The sequence below is a fragment of the Microtus ochrogaster genome, chromosome 5 (assembly GCF_000317375.1).
Source record: "Microtus ochrogaster isolate Prairie Vole_2 chromosome 5, MicOch1.0, whole genome shotgun sequence".
NCBI classification, from domain to species: Eukaryota; Metazoa; Chordata; class Mammalia; order Rodentia; family Cricetidae; genus Microtus; species Microtus ochrogaster.
The window spans coordinates 91,160,054-91,177,512 of NC_022012.1; the positions used below are offsets into that span (position 1 = coordinate 91,160,054).

At 54.5% G+C, this 17,459-nt stretch overlaps 2 protein-coding genes across 5 annotated transcripts in view; one reads left to right on the top strand and one right to left on the bottom strand.

Moving 5' to 3' along the window:
* Positions 1-11,236, top strand: part of Vill (villin like) — a 13,302-nt gene extending 2,066 nt beyond the window's left edge. Inside the window, exons 5-19 of one of the 2 annotated variants that reach the window (XM_005348075.2) lie at positions 740-850; positions 1,116-1,315; positions 1,695-1,773; positions 1,856-1,954; positions 2,437-2,572; positions 2,813-2,913; positions 5,180-5,317; positions 5,422-5,580; positions 6,371-6,550; positions 7,057-7,202; positions 8,385-8,529; positions 9,942-10,127; positions 10,361-10,432; positions 10,566-10,823; positions 11,014-11,236. In XM_005348075.2, coding sequence (XP_005348132.1) covers positions 740-850; positions 1,116-1,315; positions 1,695-1,773; positions 1,856-1,954; positions 2,437-2,572; positions 2,813-2,913; positions 5,180-5,317; positions 5,422-5,580; positions 6,371-6,550; positions 7,057-7,202; positions 8,385-8,529; positions 9,942-10,127; positions 10,361-10,432; positions 10,566-10,823; positions 11,014-11,127 — 2,124 coding nt within the window. In that variant the 3' untranslated portion in view covers positions 11,128-11,236. The remainder of the gene's footprint in view (positions 1-739; positions 851-1,115; positions 1,316-1,694; positions 1,774-1,855; positions 1,955-2,436; positions 2,573-2,812; positions 2,914-5,179; positions 5,318-5,421; positions 5,581-6,370; positions 6,551-7,056; positions 7,203-8,384; positions 8,530-9,941; positions 10,128-10,360; positions 10,433-10,565; positions 10,824-11,013) is intronic. The other variant, XM_005348076.2, reaches the window with a different exon arrangement.
* Positions 11,237-11,404: 168 nt separating this feature from the next.
* The window catches only part of Plcd1 (phospholipase C delta 1), a 21,257-nt gene continuing 15,202 nt past the window's right edge, over positions 11,405-17,459 (bottom strand). For all 3 annotated transcript variants that reach the window (XM_005348078.3, XM_026779525.1, XM_026779524.1), the window contains 12 exons: positions 16,027-16,156; positions 15,694-15,925; positions 14,860-15,061; positions 14,620-14,764; positions 14,396-14,545; positions 14,151-14,309; positions 13,769-13,928; positions 13,451-13,567; positions 12,316-12,494; positions 12,092-12,224; positions 11,863-12,012; positions 11,405-11,742 (listed from right to left, as the gene is read on the bottom strand). In XM_005348078.3, coding sequence (XP_005348135.1) covers positions 11,657-11,742; positions 11,863-12,012; positions 12,092-12,224; positions 12,316-12,494; positions 13,451-13,567; positions 13,769-13,928; positions 14,151-14,309; positions 14,396-14,545; positions 14,620-14,764; positions 14,860-15,061; positions 15,694-15,925; positions 16,027-16,156 — 1,843 coding nt within the window. In that variant the 3' untranslated portion in view covers positions 11,405-11,656. The remainder of the gene's footprint in view (positions 11,743-11,862; positions 12,013-12,091; positions 12,225-12,315; positions 12,495-13,450; positions 13,568-13,768; positions 13,929-14,150; positions 14,310-14,395; positions 14,546-14,619; positions 14,765-14,859; positions 15,062-15,693; positions 15,926-16,026; positions 16,157-17,459) is intronic.

A 17,459-nucleotide genomic window follows, 5' to 3' on the forward strand; every position in this document is an offset into this window, starting at 1 on the left:
CACACACACACTCACACTGTCTACCCCTGTCATTCCGGGGTGCACCCTCACTCCAGTCCAAGCAATGCCCTTTCATTCACGCACCAGGAAATTAACAGAGAAGCAAGGCATTCTGCTCGCGGCCAGAGTTTGCGCAATGAACATCATCCACAGTGTGGTGGGGGGTGACCCCTTAGTCCCCCCTTTATGTGACAGTCAACCAAGCTTACAGCAGCCCTGGGAAGCACACAATCCTTCCCAGGCTCGGCACCACAACCCCACAGAATCCTGGTCAGGTGGGGATGGGCGTCATGTAGTCCTTGGTTAACCCATTATGCCATTGGGATTATTCAGTGTCCTCAAAATGTGTCTGTTTCAATAACCATCCTTACGCTCCATTTCATACTGTCACCACACAGACACATAGATACTGTTCCCTTGAGAACATGCTCCTGTCCATACATGATATGTCCCATATACGCATGTATACATGTTCATACAGAGATAAGCAATTGCCTATGTCCCGCTTCTGTATAACCACATGAAAGGTCACGTGTAGCTATGATGGTGCAAGCCTGCATGCTGTGGCAGGCACTATCTCACATACACACATAAACAGCTGCACACAACCTCACGCATACAGGCGACACACCCTGCCTCGCTCTTCCCCCTCTCCCCCTTCCCCCTTCTTCCTCCCCCAGCCTTTGGTTCTGGTGGTCTGACACCTTTTCCCTCCACACCTCTCTCCTGACTCTGGAAGGTGACCTTGTCCTGGAACAGCTTTAATAAGGGAGACATCTTCCTGTTGGACCTGGGCAAGGTGATGATCCAATGGAATGGACCCAAAACCAGCATTTCTGAGAAGTCACGGGTCAGTGTCTGCCCTAAGAACCGGGAGTACAGGACTTGGGGAGAGGAAGCTCTTTAAGTGCCCATCATCTGACCACCTCAAGGGGTAGTGGGCTCGGGCCTCTGTTAGGTAGAGCACAGCAGACCTGGGAACACTAAAATGACAGGACACCAGCTCCCCTGGCCCTATCCCCGTGCCTATGGGTACCAAGAAAGACCTGGCTGGGCTGTGTGTGGAACGAGGAGCCGCTCCCAGCAAGCTTTGAGCCCCGGCTCCTCTCCGGCAGGCACTGGCCCTGACTTGCAGCCTCAGGGACAGGGAGCGCGGTGGCCGTGCCCAGATCGGTGTGGTGGAGGACGAGAACAAAGCCACGGACCTGGTACACATCATGGAGGCTGTGCTGGGCTGCAGATCAGGCAGCATGAGTGCTGCTGTGCCCAGCGACAGCGTTAGCCAGCAGCAGAAGGCCAACGTCCGTCTCTACCAGTGAGCAGAACTGGGGGAGGACACGGGGATAGTGAGGGTTCATAACTGTGTGTCGTTATTAAAACAACAAAGCTTCTCCACGGAAACCTCTAGTAAATACACGGAGGTCTCCAGGGAAGGTCAAGTGGGGTGATGGGCCCATATGATCTGCACTCTTGCGTGGCATGTGGTAGCATCAGTGAAAATCCCATAGTACAGATGGGAAAAACTGAGGCCCTGTGGGGGGTCAAGGAGCTACCTAAGCCCCGAGGAGAGGCACAGTACTTGAGTTGACAACTCATGACTTTAGTCTCTGGGAAACCAGAGGAGTTCAAGGGTACTAGGCTGGCATCAGGCCAGGAAGAGACCAACTGTCCACATCTGGATGCCTGCCCCACAGTGTCTTTGAGAAGGGAATGGACCTGGTGGTCCAGGAATTGGCGACCCGCCCATTGACCCAGGACCTCCTGCAAGAGGAAGTAAGAAAAGCCCGGATCTGGTACCCCACCCTTTCCCCTCATAACCCCGGTCCCTGCTGACCAGACTCAACCTTTTTCCTAGGGCTGCTATCTCCTGGACCAGGGTGGCTTCAAGATTTACATGTGGCAGGGACGGAAGTCCAGTCCCCAGGATAAGAAGTCTGCATTCACCAGGGCTGTGGTGAGGTCCTGGGGCCCCTCTGGGGAAGCAAGACAGATCTGATTCAGGATGCCCTGCCTGGGGTTGAAGGGAAGAAATGGCTCTCCTGGAACATATTCCAGGGTCAGGAAGTGAGTGTGTCTACCCCGAAACCTTATGTGACGGGGAAGATTCCTGAGAGCCAAGATGTCACGTGTGCAGGTCTCAGCCTGGCCTTGAGGCCTGAGTACCCTCTCCACTTGGGGCAGAGGAGATTTATGGGACAGTAGGGTATGTCATGGCCAGTGCTTCACCAGGCTTGGACTAAGGGGCCTCTGCCTACCCTCAGAGACCGGAAGATCAGTGGCGAGGGAGCCAGCTTGTAAAAAGCGTCACATGGTTAGTTAAGTGATGCAGTTCAGAACTTGGATGTCTTGGTAGCCACAGTTGACGGATGTTTCTGGGGGCTGAACACAGCCTAGAGTCCTTGGGCCTCAGGCCTGCCTGACAGAGTTGTGTCCCAGGGCTTCATCCAGGCCAAGGGCTACCCAAGCTACACCAACGTGGAGGTGGTGAGCGATGGTGCAGAGTCAACCGCCTTCCAGCAGCTGTTCCAGACGTGGTCGAAGGAGCCAGATGGGGAAAAACACCGAGTGGGCTGTGAGTAGGGGGTGGAGCCTGGGGATGCGGGGGTGGAGCCTGGGGATGCGGGGGTGGAGCCTGGGACATGGGCAGACCTGGACGGAACCAGAGGTTGCTGGGGATTCTAAATCAGGAGGGGGCAGAACAGGTGAGGAGGATGAGCAGAAAGAGGGCGTGTCCTGGGCCCGTGAGAAGGGTGAGGAGGGCCTGGGCCCAGGGACACTGAGGAATGTCACTGACTCTAAACTCCATACACAGATAAACGGATGCAGGCAAAACTGGATGTAAGCAAGCTGCACACCCAGCCTGAGCTAGCGGCCCAGCTCAGAATGGTGGATGACGGCTCTGGGCAAGTGGAGGTGAGGGCACTGGCTTGGGGGTGGGGGTATGCACACACGGATAGAGAACAGCTGATTGAGGAACAGTTGACTTGGAGTCACACCTGCAAACCCAGCACGCTGGCCAGGCTGAATGACAAGAGACACTGTCTCAACAGCTAAAGCGACCCAGGAACCCCCCCACGCATACATTTCCACTCTCCAACAGCTGGCTCGCACACACCATGGACACTCACTCACAGGCACACAGCTGGACAACACCTGGACAATGAACCATGCCCTGTGGCCAACTCTGGTGCAGACACATAAATCACGGACCCTGCACACCTGTTACAAACCCCTCATCTGGCCTCAGTCCAGTGTTCTCATGCTGACCTGTTGGGTATTAAGGCAGAACCCTTAGTTCCCTCAAGCCTGTTTTAAGTCCAGCTGGAGAGATGACTCAGAGGTTAAGAGCACTGGCTGCTCTTCCTAGAAGTCCTGAGTTCAGTTCCCAGCATGCACATGGCGGCTCAGTCATCTATAATGAGATGTGGCGCCCTCTTCTGGTATGCAAGCAGCCATGCAGTCAGAACACTGTATACAGAATAAATACCTGGTCTACAAGAGCTAGTTCCAGGACAGGCTCCAAAGCTATAGAGAAACCCTGTCTCGAAAAACCAAAAACAAACAAACAAACAAATAAATTAATTAAAAAAAATGGACGCAGAGATTATGGTCCAATCTGGCCCCCAAGCATCTCCTAATGTGGGGGTGCTATGAGCCTCTGGGAAAGGGAACAAGGCTACTCAACCTGTGTGTGTCTGTGTGAGGAGACAGGGGTGGAGTCTAAATCTGTAGGAAAACTGAGGGCAGAGGAAATAGAAGTCCTGCCTACATTTGCCCTTATATGGATGACCAGAAGTGATGGGTGAGAAGAGATGGAGAGAGGAGAAGAAACGGGAGAGGGGAGAAGAAGAAGACAGAGGGAGTGGGCGGGAAGACTGAGAGGAGACAGGGTGATGGAGGAAACCCGGGGAGAGGAGAAAGGAGGAGGCTGGGGAATAAGCAGAGGCAAAGGAAGGGGCCAGGTGGACGGAGCAAGAGGGAGGATGGCAAGGAAGTCGCAAAGGGGGTCTGGGATCAGCTCCAAGCACAAAGGCGAGGGGCCTGTGGAAGTAGGGAGTCCTCCCACCCAGGTAAGTGTACCTCTAGGGAGGTTTTGGGCTGTGGCAGTCTTTTCAGAAAAACACGGGGTTCTGATGTCCTGGTCTAGAGGGAAGGTCCTTTGGTGACGCTCGCTGTCAGTCTGTGTGGGTAATGGACAGCAGGTGCAGGTTCCAGGCTGCCATATGTGCGGTGGGGTTTGTGGGTCAGGGACACCAGGCGCTGTGGTTGGTGTGCAGCGGGGTTGGCGCTATGATCCCCAGCTACAGGCGGGAAGAACTGGGGCTTGGGAGAGCCAGCCTGCACAGACCCGTACTTCCACCAGTTCTGTCTGGTTCTAAAGCTGAGGTGTGGCTTCCATAGCAACAAGCCATCACTCAGACAAATGTGAGCAAGCGCTGTCCCTTCAGCCTGAGCAGTCGCTGGTTTTCTGTTTGTTTTATTACACAGGGTCTCACATATCCCAAGCTGGCCTCAAACTCACTAGACTGTCAAGGCTGACCTTGAACTTCTGATTCTCCTGCCTCACTTCCCCAGGGCCAGGCTTACAGGCAGAATGCTGGTTTTGAGGGGTTCCAAGACATCGTGCATGCCAGACAAGCACTCGACCAACTAAATCACACCCCAACCCTGTTTTTTTGCTTATTTAGGGGTTTGTTTTGTTGTTGCTGTCAATGACACTACAAAGAAAAGAGAAATTTTCCCTCCAGAGCGCCAAGGCCTCTCTTTCAGCTTCGCTTCTGCCCTCCTGGCCTGAGCAGAGCACCTCTGCGCCTGGGGGAGGGGTACTGTCTGGGTGCTGCCTGCCCCTAGTCAGGGCCATAGCTAGTGGGGTCTAGACGGAGGTGGCCAGGGGCCAGGAGCTGGGTCCATCGTGTAGATTCCAGTCTTCCGCTTATTTTCCCAGGTGCAGAAGGCAAACTAAATCCGTGCTGAGGGGAGGGGAGGCCAGCAAAGGCGTGGGGTTGCTAAGGTCTGTGGGGAAAGGGTCTCTCACAGGTCCAATGTGAAGCATGAAGTCACAGAACTGGGCAAGCACTTGCTGACACAGAGCAGCCAGTGAGAGCTTCCCAGCTGGGTGCGGGTGGGCAGGCTGCTGCAGGTAAGGTTCATCTGTGCCCACGGGTCCCTCGGTCCCCAGGTGTGGTGCATCCAGGACTTACAAAGGCAGCCTGTGGACCCCAAGCACCATGGCCAGTTGTGCTCAGGAAACTGCTACCTTGCCCTCTACAGATACAAGGAACTTGGCCGCGTCCAGTACATCCTGTACCTGTGGCAGGTATGCACACCTGCTGGGCTGTCAGCTGCCTTCCAGCCCGAGACCTAGACTTTAAGAGTGAAAGAGGAAACCCCAGGCCATTAATGTCCCCCTCCCTTCTGCAGGGCCTCCAGACCACCATAGAAGACACCAAGGCCATGAACGGCAATGCTGAGGAGATGGACCTCATGTACCATGGAGCACTGGTGCAGGCACATGTGACCATGGGCAGAGAGCCCCCCCACTTCCTGGCCATCTTCCAGGGACAGCTGGTGGTCTTCCAGGTAGAGCCCACGTTGGACTTCCCCTTGACACGGGGGCTGGAGAGGTGTGCAAGCCTGGGCGTGAGTGACTCCAGCCTCCACACAAAGATGCTGGGTGTGACGCTGCGTGCTTGCGATCCTAGCCTGGGGGAAGTGGAGACAGGAGGATTCCCGGAGCTCAGTGGCCAGACAGTGGCCAGACAGTGTAGCGTCACTGGTGAGCTCCCGGCCATGAGAGATCTTATCTCAGAGGAGGTGGAGAGCATTCCTGAGAATGACAGAATGACATCTGACATCCCAGGACCTTCGCGAGCGCGTGTACACATGCATGTACTCATAATAATAATCAATAATAATAACAATCATCATCTATCTAACAAAAACCACAAAAATGAAGGTCCAATTCAGAGGTCTCATGACCCCGTACTCATAATAATAATCAATAATAATAACAATCATCATCTATCTAACAAAAACCACAAAAATGAAGGTCCAATTCAGAGGTCTCATGACCCCGTACTCATAATAATAATCAATAATAATAACAATCATCATCTATCTAACAAAAACCACAAAAATGAAGGTCCAATTCAGAGGTCTCATGACCCCTGGCTCTGTTGGTTCTGTGCCTAGATGAGGTGGCACACCATGGTGGCAGGAGCTTGCTCTGGGCCCTCTGAAATGGGTGACAATCTAATCTGAAAGGGGCCATAGGACAGTGGTAGCCTTTGAAGCAGTTTGTTTACCTCTAGGGCAGGGAGGTTGCTCCCAGGAGCCCTTGCCTCAGCCGGGGGCCCCCACCTTCTTCTAGGGGTGTGCAGACAATGGAGGGAAGAGGCCGCCAATCTCCAGCACAAGGCTGTTCCACATGCAAGGGGCTGACAGCCTCAACACTAGAACTATGGAGGTGCCAGCCCGCGCTTCCTCCCTCACGTCCGGTGACATCTTCTTCCTGGTCACAACAGATGTCTGCTACCTCTGGTTTGGGAAGGTACCAGTGCATCACCACTTGGGAAAGTGTCGCTGGGTCAGAGAGGGATCCCCTCCACCCGAATGCAGGCTTGAAACCCACCTAGATAGAGGCCAGTGGGATGGTTCTGTGGGTGGTGTGAAGTGGCCCAGGAACCCTGATTCACAAGTGAACTGGGGTTCCTCTGAGCAGAGGCAAGCCTGGCTCTGGCTGCCTTCCTTCCTGCTTGCGGACTTTCCCCAAGTCTCTCTGGGAAAGAGAGAGAGGCCTAGTCTTGTTTGCTTGTGGGTTTTGTTGTTGTTATTGTTGTTTTATCTTTAGCATAAACCGCAAACGACTCCCAAACCTGAGTGTCTCTCATCCACACTCTGGGCCCAGAGAGACTCAGCCTTGCTCACAGGAGTCTCCCGCATAGCTTAGGCCTCCCTTGGCTCAGGTCCAGCTCCACACAGACCCCAGTGAATGGACATGGGACTGGAGGTGGAGCCCTGCCTGCTGTAGGGTTTGACCCAGCCTCTGCTTGCCAGGGCTGTAATGGGGACCAGCGTGAGATGGCGCGGATGGTGGTCACTATCTTCGCGGGAAATAACACGGAGACGGTGCTGGAGGGTCGGGAGCCTCCCCACTTCTGGGAAGCCCTCGGAGGCCGGGCCCCCTATCCCAGCAACAAGAGGTAATGGGATTACAGGAGAAAATATTTATCTTGAGGAGGAGCTGAGGCCCGGAGGTGGTGACTAATGAATCACACAGAGAGCTGGAAAGATAAGCCTAGAACTGAGGGACTCGCCCTCCTCCACCCGCAGGGACATGGGAGCCTGCCTTGCAGTCTCCAGCCCTTGGTAACTTGGATGGGGTCAATGCCAGGGCAAATGGAGAAATGGCGCCCTCTGCTGGCAGAATCCTCTTTCTGCACCACCTCTAGGGGCAATCCCTAGCAGGACAAACCCAGGGGTAAGGGCAGACTAAGAAAGGAGCTGAGTCCCTGGGCGCTGCCCTCCACCCAAGTCTTCTGGGCTTTCATGTACCAGGCTCTCTTTTGGGCCACCAACCAGCTCCCAAATCACGACACAGAGACTTCTTATTAATTTTAAATGCTTGGCCTTATCTTAGCTCTTATTTTAATCTGTTTCTTTTTATCTACAGTTTACCTCGGGATTTGTTACCTTTCTTTCTGTATGTTCTACTTCCCTGTGTCTGGCTGTCTAGCAGCTGCCTGGTTGCTGGCCCCTACATGTCCCGTCCCTTTCTTTCCCCCTAGCTCCCTTCTCTCTTTCGAGCCTGGAATTACCCTCCTACTTTATTCTCTCTGCCCGCCAACCCCTCCTACTCCTCCTTTGCCTAGCTATTGGCCATCCAGCGTTTTATTAGGCCAAATTAGGTGCCGTAGGCAGGCAAGGTGAAACCAAATGCAACACATCTTTACGTAATTAAACACAGCACACACAAATGTAATGCATCTTTACGTAGTTAAATGCTCTACAACCCTCCCAGACTTGCTCCCCTCCTCCCACCCTGGACCTGAGGCTACTCCCTGGCTTAACTGAATGCAGGTGACTCCCGTTCTAAGGAGGACAGGGCCTCAGCTCAGCTTCTCCCCACTAGGTCTCAGGTTCCCTTGCCCCATCTATGGAGCAGCTGATAGACTTTCAGTCACCTTCTCTATTTGTCCCCTGGAAGAAAGGCACCCTGGCCCAGAGCAGGCACTCCCAGACAAAGCCAAGGGGTGGGTGGAGTCCAGAGGAAAGCCCAGGTCTCCTGTCCCAGAGGACGGATTTCCCTGAGGTGGGGGTGGAGCACACATGCCAAGGGCCAGTGTGGCCCAGATGGCACCCCTCACAGCCCCTCCTCTGGCCAGGCTTCCCGAGGAGGTCTCCAGCACCCAGCCCCGACTGTTTGAATGCTCCAGCCCCTCGGGCTGCCTGGTCCTCACGGAAGTGGTGTTCTTTGACCAAGAGGACTTGGACAAGTATGACGTCATGTTACTAGACACCTGTCAGGAGGTGAGGCAGTCGCTCCAGCTCAGCTGGGCTGGGAACGCTGGGCGTGTCCGCATTGGTGGAGTTGGGTGTGAAGGTGAACTTAGCCTGTGACTGATTGTTGCCATGGATTGAGAGTCTGGGTGTGAGAAGAAGAGCACAACACACTAGGAACAAGAGCTGGGCTGTGTGTGATCATAACCTTGCATGCTGTATATATTACTGTGTGTCCTATGATGCCATGTATGACTCCCCATGAGGGCCTGTGACTGACTGTGTGGTAATGGCAGTAAATGGAAACACTGATTGGATAATAGCATGCATGCAACGATTCTCTGAACCTGCACATTTGACTGGGCAGACGATGACAGCGATTGTGTGGTCCAGTACTATACAGAACCGGCCAGACCAGTTGTAGCTGGTGGCGCTGCCTGTACACGTGTGTCTGTGTGAGACGGAAAGAAAGGACACATGAAAGGCTGTTGGCGTGGCTGAGCAACTGCATGTGTGGGGCTGTGGGGATGTGAAATTCTGCGTGGCTATGAGATGGTGTATGTAGCCAAATGTGACATCACTGTGTGTGTCTGTGTGTCACTGTGTGTGGTATTGTCTGAGTTCCGAGGAGGTTGAGCTCCCAAGCCCAGACTACATCTCCCCGCTCTTCCCCACTTCACAAGCTCCCCTATTACCTAGCCAGCGCTCTCTGATCAAATCTCCGGACTCCACCTCCTGCCCTTTTTCCAGCCGTGGCGGCTCTCACCGTCCCGAGCATGCCAGGCACATCCTGCTTACGGCCTCGGCACTGCCTGATCCTTCTTCACTTTCTTCTGAAACATACATGTGGCCTGCTCTCCCATGAAGACTCTGAGAGCAGAGATTTTTCCCAACTCTTTGCTTCTTTTGAGACAGAGTCTCTATAGGCCAGAATGGTTTTAAGCTCACTACGTAACCTGAACTTCCTCTGGCCTATGGCTCTGCTGGGATTTTGGGCCTGTCCACCCCCTCTAGGTGTCAGCCCAGGACTTGACTAAGCAAGAAACCCCAGGCCCTCTTTTTTTAGCCTCAAACTCTCTCTGGTAGCCAAGTATGGCCTTGAACTAACTGATCCTCCTGCCTCTACCTTGCCAGTGTCGTCATTACAGACACATGCCACACTACCTGGTTTGGGAACAGTAACTTGGATTCCTTTCACTGTTGCGTGTTTAGTTCCTAGCACACGCTAGTGATTTGTAACTATTTATATTAGATGCATGTTTGCATGCCTGTGATGGCAAGTGTTCACAGCGTGGGAGCATCTCAACTTGCTGGGCAAGTGCTCTTGGCGAGGCATATGCACGCAGGGTTTTGAGGCTTCCTGGCAGCATGGAGTCGGGAGGAGGTGACCAAATCAGGGGGGTCCTCCACCTGTCCCAGCCCAGGCTTTCTCTGTGGCCCAGATCTTCCTGTGGCTTGGGGAAGAAGCAGGTGAGCAGAGGAAGGAGGCAGTGGCCTGGGGCCGGGAGTACCTGAGGACTCACCCAGCAGAGAGGATCCTGGACACACCCATCATTCTGGTCAAGCAGGGCCATGAGCCTGCCACCTTCACTGGGTGGTTTGTCACCTGGGACCCTTACAGGTGGATGGTGAGGCCTAGCACCCCTCCCCCATCTGTCTTGGGGAGCATTGTAAGAGCCCCCCCCCAGGCTGAGGATCTCCCATGAGTAAGGGGGAGACCTGACCTTGTCCTTTAGGCTCCTGCCTGGGTTTCGGGGAGCTCCTTCCCTTGCCAGTCCCCCCAATCCTGCCCTAACTTCTGCCCCCCCCGAGAACAACCAGTCCTATGCCAACTCCCGCCCCAACTCCTGCCCCCCCCCAGAACAACCAGTCCTATGAGGAGGCTGTGGAAGGAAGCCTGGGCCCAGCGTCTGCCATCTCTGAGATAACAGCAGTAAGTGTCCAGCAGTTTTCCTGGAGGCCCCACATAGTGGTCTGGGTTCAGATGGTGCCAAGAGGCCTGTGGGTTCAATGTGATCTTTAGTGGGCTCCAGTCCTTCATCTTCTGTGAGCTTTTCTCTGGACAGGAAGTACATAACTTCCAGCTAACTCGAGGGCCGGTTGACAACAAGGCAGGTCCCTCGACCCTACTGGCCTTCAAGAGTTCCCAGGAAAGCCCAGAGAATGATCTAATGCTGGGCCACAGAGTGGATGGCAAGAACCCCAGCAAAAGCCCTAGCGAGGGCTGCAGCAGCTCAGCAGCCAATGGGAGCCTGCCCCGGGAAAGGCTGATGCACCAGGCTGTGGAGGACCTGCCACAGGGAGTGGATCCTGCCCGCAAGGAGGTAGGTACCAGACACTTGTTGTCAACACTGGCCTGCGACCTAACTCTGCACTGGAGGGGCCCCAGGTACTCTGCCCCCCGTAGTGGTCACAGACAGGCAATGGGCAGCCTGGAGAAGTGTGGATGGATCACACCTCTGGGTGGCACAAGAATCCTGTCCCTCCCACCGCCACTCCTACCCCCTCCCCCAGTTCTATCTCTCAGACTCTGACTTTCAAGACATCTTTGGGAAATCCAAGGAGGAGTTCTACAGCATGGCCAAGTGGAAGCAGCAGCAAGAGAAAAAGAAGCTGGGTTTCTTCTGAGCTGGGGGAGCCCTGCTCGCCACACCCCGAGTCTCCTGGAATACCTCCCCATTCCTAATAAAAAGCCAGTTGGTTGGTGTCAGGTGTGGCCTGTGTGCCTTCACCTTCTCGGCAGCAGGGCCCTGTGGCACTCTGGGTAATACCCTCCTGGGTGGAAAGGGTTCCTTCTGCCTGCTCACTCCAGACAACCCCATGATGGCGGGAAGGGGTGTGCATGAGGCCTTGACGGAGTCTCTGGTGTCTATGTAAAAAGACTCTAAAGCTTTACCTAGTGATTTTTATAAAAACTCACAACCTTCAGACAGCTAGCGGGAGGGCTGCAGTGTTGTTCCTAACGGAAGTCTGGCCACTCCAGGGACTGGACTGCTCCTGGGTCCCCAGAGAGGCAGGAAGCACAGTTGATGTATTAGAGCTAAAGACAGTTCAGGCCCTCGTGCTCCACATCAGAAGTTGGTGCAACAATGCCAGACTTGCCCCGGGGGTGGACACAGCATGGCCCACTCAGAGTGGACCTCACCCACCCCCAGGCTTAGTCCTGGAGGGAAATCTTCACAAACAGTGTGGCTGACGGATGCTGGTCTCCGTTCTTAGACAAGAGGTGGACGTGGCGGTACCCTGGTGGGAAGGACAGTTCTGGTCACTGGGAGAAGATGCTCCAGGTGGAGTGATCTGCAGGCTGGGGGAAGCCAGGACCTGTCCGCTGCTGCTGGCTGGCCCCTTCCCATCAACACTCACCCTGCTTGAGGCTGCTCCAGGGGATAGTACTCTGGCCAATAAAGTCGTTCTTGGAGGAGGCATCGTAGTCCTCTACTACAAAGCGTACAAGGGCAAGGTCAGGCACGGCCACCTCAAACTCAAACTCCGTGTCCCACCAGGGGTTGAAACCTAGAAGAACAAACACCATGTCAACAGCAAGGTCACCAGCATCATCGGCCTGGCCCAACCCAGCCTGTGTACACTATACCATTATTGGTAATCACTGCGGTCTGGCGGCTGGCCACGTCCCGGCTCACACCGTGGATCTCCACTATCACCTTGGGGTCCACGATTGAATTCTTGCTCTTGTTGACTTTTGGCAGCTGCTGTCCTGAGATGATCTAAGGGAAGGTGGGGACAGTGAGCATTCGCAGACAGCAGTGAGCAGGACAGATCCCCACAGGCAGCTGTTCCTTCTGTGTCTGGCCATACCCGGACACGGAGCCTCTTCCGAGCCCACCAGGGCCCCTGAGTCAGGGCACGTGAGTTGAAGGTGGTGTTGGGGTCTCTCAGGAAGGCAGGTTTCAGCACATACCCACAGGCCCCATTGTCCTGGAAGCGGCCCAGGTATACATCCATCTCTGGCCCAGGGGTTTGGAAGTTGAGAGCCACTGCAGGTAGATCAGAGTATACACAAGCTGCAGGCTGGCTCCAGAGTCCTCAAGCCCAGCCTGTTCAGAATGCACTATAGTCGAGTTCCTGCGTTCATTGGGAGCAGGATCCAATGATGCTCCAGTGTCTCCTGTCTTCCCATCATCCTACCTGACCCACCACACTGATCACGTCCTATTTATTTGTGTGTGTGTGTGTGTGTATGTAATATAAGTGTGTGTTCACATGACTGTGTGCATGTGTTTATACATACATGGAGGCCAGAGGTCAATGTCTGACATCTTTCTCAATTATTCTTTATTTTGGGGGACAGGGTCTCTATAGAACCTGGAGCTTACCAATCCACCAGACGGGCTGGCTATGAGCTCCAGAGAGCAGCCTACCTCTGCCTCCTCAGTGCTGGGGTTACAGTGTGTGTACAGTGTGTGTATGGTGTGTGTCATCACTCCTGACACGTTACATGGGTAGGGATCCCAATGCAGGACCTTGTCTGTATTGTTTGGATGGCAAACATTTAGCTGACTGAGTCATTTCCCCAGCTTGTTTTGTTGGGTTTTGAGGCAGCATCTCCTGTAGCCCAGTCTGGCCTTGAATTCACTATGTGGCCAAGGAAGATCTTGAGCTCCAAACCCACCTACCCTACCCCATCCCTGCCTCCTCCTCAAAAAGGCTGGGAGGATGCATGATACCACTCCTGTTCTCTGCAGTGCAGAGTTTTGAACCCAGGATGATGTCCTGCAAGCCAGGCAAGCACGTCAACGGCTGAACTACCTGCTCCATTTCGGGCACAGACTTGCTGGCTGGGCAAGTTCCATGCTCAGCTCTTGGTTGGCACCCAAACATTCTCAGGTTCTCAGACCTTCCATCCTGTGACCTTCAGGGCTCTAGGCCACTGGACATCAAGGTCAGGTGCTCTTTCTAACCCCCCCCACCGTCCATCCCAGCTGGTCCGTACCGATCTGGCAGCCCCCATTCCACATCTCCACAGGACTGTAGTTGGAGGAGTCTGTTCTTCTCCCAGCTGGGTAGATCCTGCTCAGGTGGTTCACGTTGTGGCGGACAAAACTATTTCCTGAGGAAAGGTGGGGTCAGCAGTGAAGGCCTTGGTGGGCTAAAGACACACCTACCCACCCCATCCCACCCCACCTCACCAGTTCTGTCCGGGCATAAAGCAGGGAGTGCTAGCTTAGGGCCTGGGCAAGGGTGGAGGGTAGCCCCGGTCTAGACCAGTCCAGATGGCCAGGTTCATATGCCTGCAAGAACAGGTGCTCACCTGACTCCTGGAGCAGCCGGAGGGCACGGTTCTCAGAGAAGGAAGCCATCTCATAGAATGCCTGCCCGTAGGTGCTAGGATTGGAGAAGCCACCAAAGTGGACACTCTTGCAGTAAACGACCATGTCAGAGAGCTCAGGCGCCAGCTTTAGCTTATCCTCCTGGAGGCCACGGGGAGGCCCAGGTTAGAGCCACAGGGTAGGACAAGGTGGGCACTGAGTGCCAGAAACCCAGACAACAGTGAGAGAGAGGAGACAGACAGAGAGAGGGGGCAGAAGGTCTGAATGGCAGCCACAGAAAAACTAAGACAAGGCAAACCTCCCATGGGCAATGGGAGCGGGACGGACCTGGGGCCACCCCACCTCCACAGCTTCCCCTAGAACCTTGGGCTTCTGCTGCACTTGGCTCCGCACGGTCTCGTCCTCCATTTCCGCGGCTTCATCTTCGTCGGACACATCAGTGGCCTCAGGCCCGTTTTCCCCTCCAGCAGGAAGCAGCCCTCCAAACTTCTTCCCTTTCAGCAGGATCTTGCCCTTCAGTTGCTGAGGATAAACAACTCCCTGGTGAGGACCCACATAGGCCTCCCAGCCAGGTTCCCTTCCCTGCCTTCAGGGTACCCACTCGGTACCTCAGGGGAAGGCAAGCTCATGGTAACCCCCTCCAGGGGCTGGTCCAACAGCATGGGCCCCAGGATAGCCTTCAGGTGAAGCGCCATCACTCGCTGCTGCTCCAGACTGCAGTGGTTCTCCAGGGACAGGATGACTGGGTAGGGGGATGCCTAGAAGCCCCAAGATGAGTTAGATGATTGTCCTCCCCTAGTGGCCTCTCCTCACTCCCATGGGCACGACCAACCTTGAAGGCATAGTCCCGGATGGCCCTGAGCACGTCACAGAAAAGAATCTTGGAGGTGAAAGTGTAGCCGTGGTAGATGATAGGTTCCTGATTGGGACCATCCCAGCAGTCGAGCTCCAGGCAGCGACAGCCTTTGCACAGAGCCCTGCAGGGGGTGGTGACAGCTGGGCTAGGACCCTCTAGATCCTGTCCTGGATCCCACCCTGCCCCGCCCCTAACAGCTCCGCCCCTGGACCGCACCGGATGTAGGCCTCCGTGCTGCTGGGCCCTCTGAGCTGGTCTTCCAGCAGGTAGGTGTTGTGGGAAGAAGACACTAAGTAGTGGCTGAGTGGCTGGCCCATGTCCTGGTAGACACGGCGGTGCGCCAGGTTGAAGGCGCTGCCGTTGGCGGACAGCAAGTACATGAGGAAGCCGTCCTTGGTCATCTGCCGCTGCGCCTTGGCTAGGTAGGAAGAAGCCACCATTTCCAGTCAGAGACAGTTGCCTACCGCTGTGGAGAGAAGTCTCTTCTCTACTCTGCCTGCCCACCCGCCTTCAGCTGGTGATCTGCAGCTCTGGGGAGCAGACGTCCTGGGCTCCCCGTGAGATTGTGGTCACAGTGGAGTGAGGCCCTGCCTCTTTCCCTTCCTTCCCTTCTGGGTGACATCGCCTCCGAGCCCCAGAGTTGACTGCAGGGTCTTTCATACTACCACTGAGCGGTATTCCCAGTCCTCTTTAACGCTACACTTTGAGACGGGTCTCACTACGCTGACAGGCTGGCCTGCTAAGCGGTGCTGTGTCTTTTCTAGGTCGTGACTCAATGCTGATCCAGGATAGACTCAATGAGGGAAGTAACAATGACCCTGGCTTCCCAGGCACTTATGTCTTGGGATAGGGACACTCAATGCCCCTGCAGAGGAACAGATGGGACAAACACTGGGGCTCTCTCTCTCAGGCACCTGCTTACACAGGAGAGTCACACACTGATCAGCGACCCTGGGGCTGGCTCCCTGCAGCACGTCTGTCTGTCTGTCTGTCTGCAGTTCCATCAGAGTCTCCCAGTCATATGTGGCTCCAGGATGGCTGGGCCCTCACCAGTCTCACTGGGTTCGTAGCGCTCAATGAGGGAGAGGGCCAGTGCTGGCCCTGCGGCCTCCTCCCGCTGCTGATGCTGCAGGAACGTGACGAGCTTTTCCACGGACAGGGTCTCCGCTGATCCTGCAGCCTCGGCAAAGACTCGGTCGATCTCCGCGCGCTGGGTCAGCATCTTGTAGAAGGTCTCAATCTCCTCGTCCTCCAGCGAGTCTGTCTGGGAGTGGTCACATTCCTGCAAAGCCAGGGCAGAGCACGGGCTCAGACCGGGCTCAGACCCGGCTCAGACCCTGCCCCGACCAGGACCGAGGCCCCGCAGCCACCTGGCCAGCTCACCCTGAAGATCTTCCTGGCATAGCTGTCGTCCACCTGTATGTTGAGTTCCTTCAAGAAATCCTTCAGTTCCTTGAAGTTCATTTTGTTGTCCTTGTTTTTGTCAGCTTTTCGCAAGCAGGAGTGAATCCAGCTGGGCAAGCCATCAGGAAAACACACAGCAGCCTGATACCCACAGGGTCCCAGCCACATGAAGCCGCAGCTGCCTGTGGCCCAGTGTCCTGCAGGCCAGAAGACCAGGAAGCAGGAACCCGAGGCCTTCCTTACTAGGCCCCTCCTTTTCTTGCTCTGGTTTGTTTGCTACAAGGGACTGAAGATGGGGTCTTACACAGTAATCCACCTCAGTCCTCTTTGTGTGTTAAATCAGGAGTTCCCGAAATTACCCAGAGTGACTGTAAACTCACTCTTTAGTTCAGTTAGGTCTTGAACTTGTAATCCTCCTGCCTCAGCTTCCTGAGTAGCTTGGATTACACTTGGAGTACCACTAGAGGTCTTTTTCTGTTTGCTCATTCTAAAACCTGATGATGTCTGAAATAATCACCATAAAAAGCCTCACTGAAGACAATTTCGACTACAGAGAAGGAAACCAGCCATTCGCTCCCCACCTGATGGGATCATCTCTCCCAGGGCTGATGTCACTACAAAGCAGTTCCCCCAGTTTGGGCCAGCCTGCCCTAGTGCCTGAGGGTTAACACACAGAAACACAAATTCCCAGCCACTGATCAGAAAGTGGAGATAGCCGACAGAAACCCAGCCAACTCCAGAGTAGCCTGGGCTAATAAGAGACTGTCGCCAAACAGACAAATCAAAACCAAAACCAAACAACAACAATCTAGGAAGTGCTGGGTGGTGGTAATGGTGCACACCTCTAATCCCAGCACTCGGGAGGCAGAGGCAGGAGGATCGCTGTGAGTTCAAAGCCAGCCTGGTCTACAGAGTGAGCTCCAGGACAGCCAGGGCTACATGGAGAAACCCTGTCTCAAAAATCAAAATAATAATAATAATCTAAGAAGCAATTCAACTTACAATAGCACCAAAATAATTAAAATTATTTATTTATTTTTAGTTTTTCGAGACAGGGTTTCTCTGTAGCTTTGGAGTCTATCCTGGAACTCACTCTGTAGACCAGGCTGGCCTTGAACTCAGGGAGATCTGCCTGCCTCTGCCTCCCAAGTGCTGGGATTAAAGGTGTGCGCCATCACCACCCAGCTTGAAATGATTTTTTTTTTTGAGACAGGGTTTCTCTGTAGCTTTGGAGTCTATCCTGGAATGCCACCACCGCCCAGCTGAAATAATTTTTTTAAGTATAAAACTGAAAATTCTGAAAGTCGCATGCCACTGCTGAAAGAAATGGATAAAGACTAGGGGCTGGGCCGGGCGATGGTGGCGCACGCCTTTAATCCCAGCACTCGGGAGGCAGAGGCAGGCGGATCTCT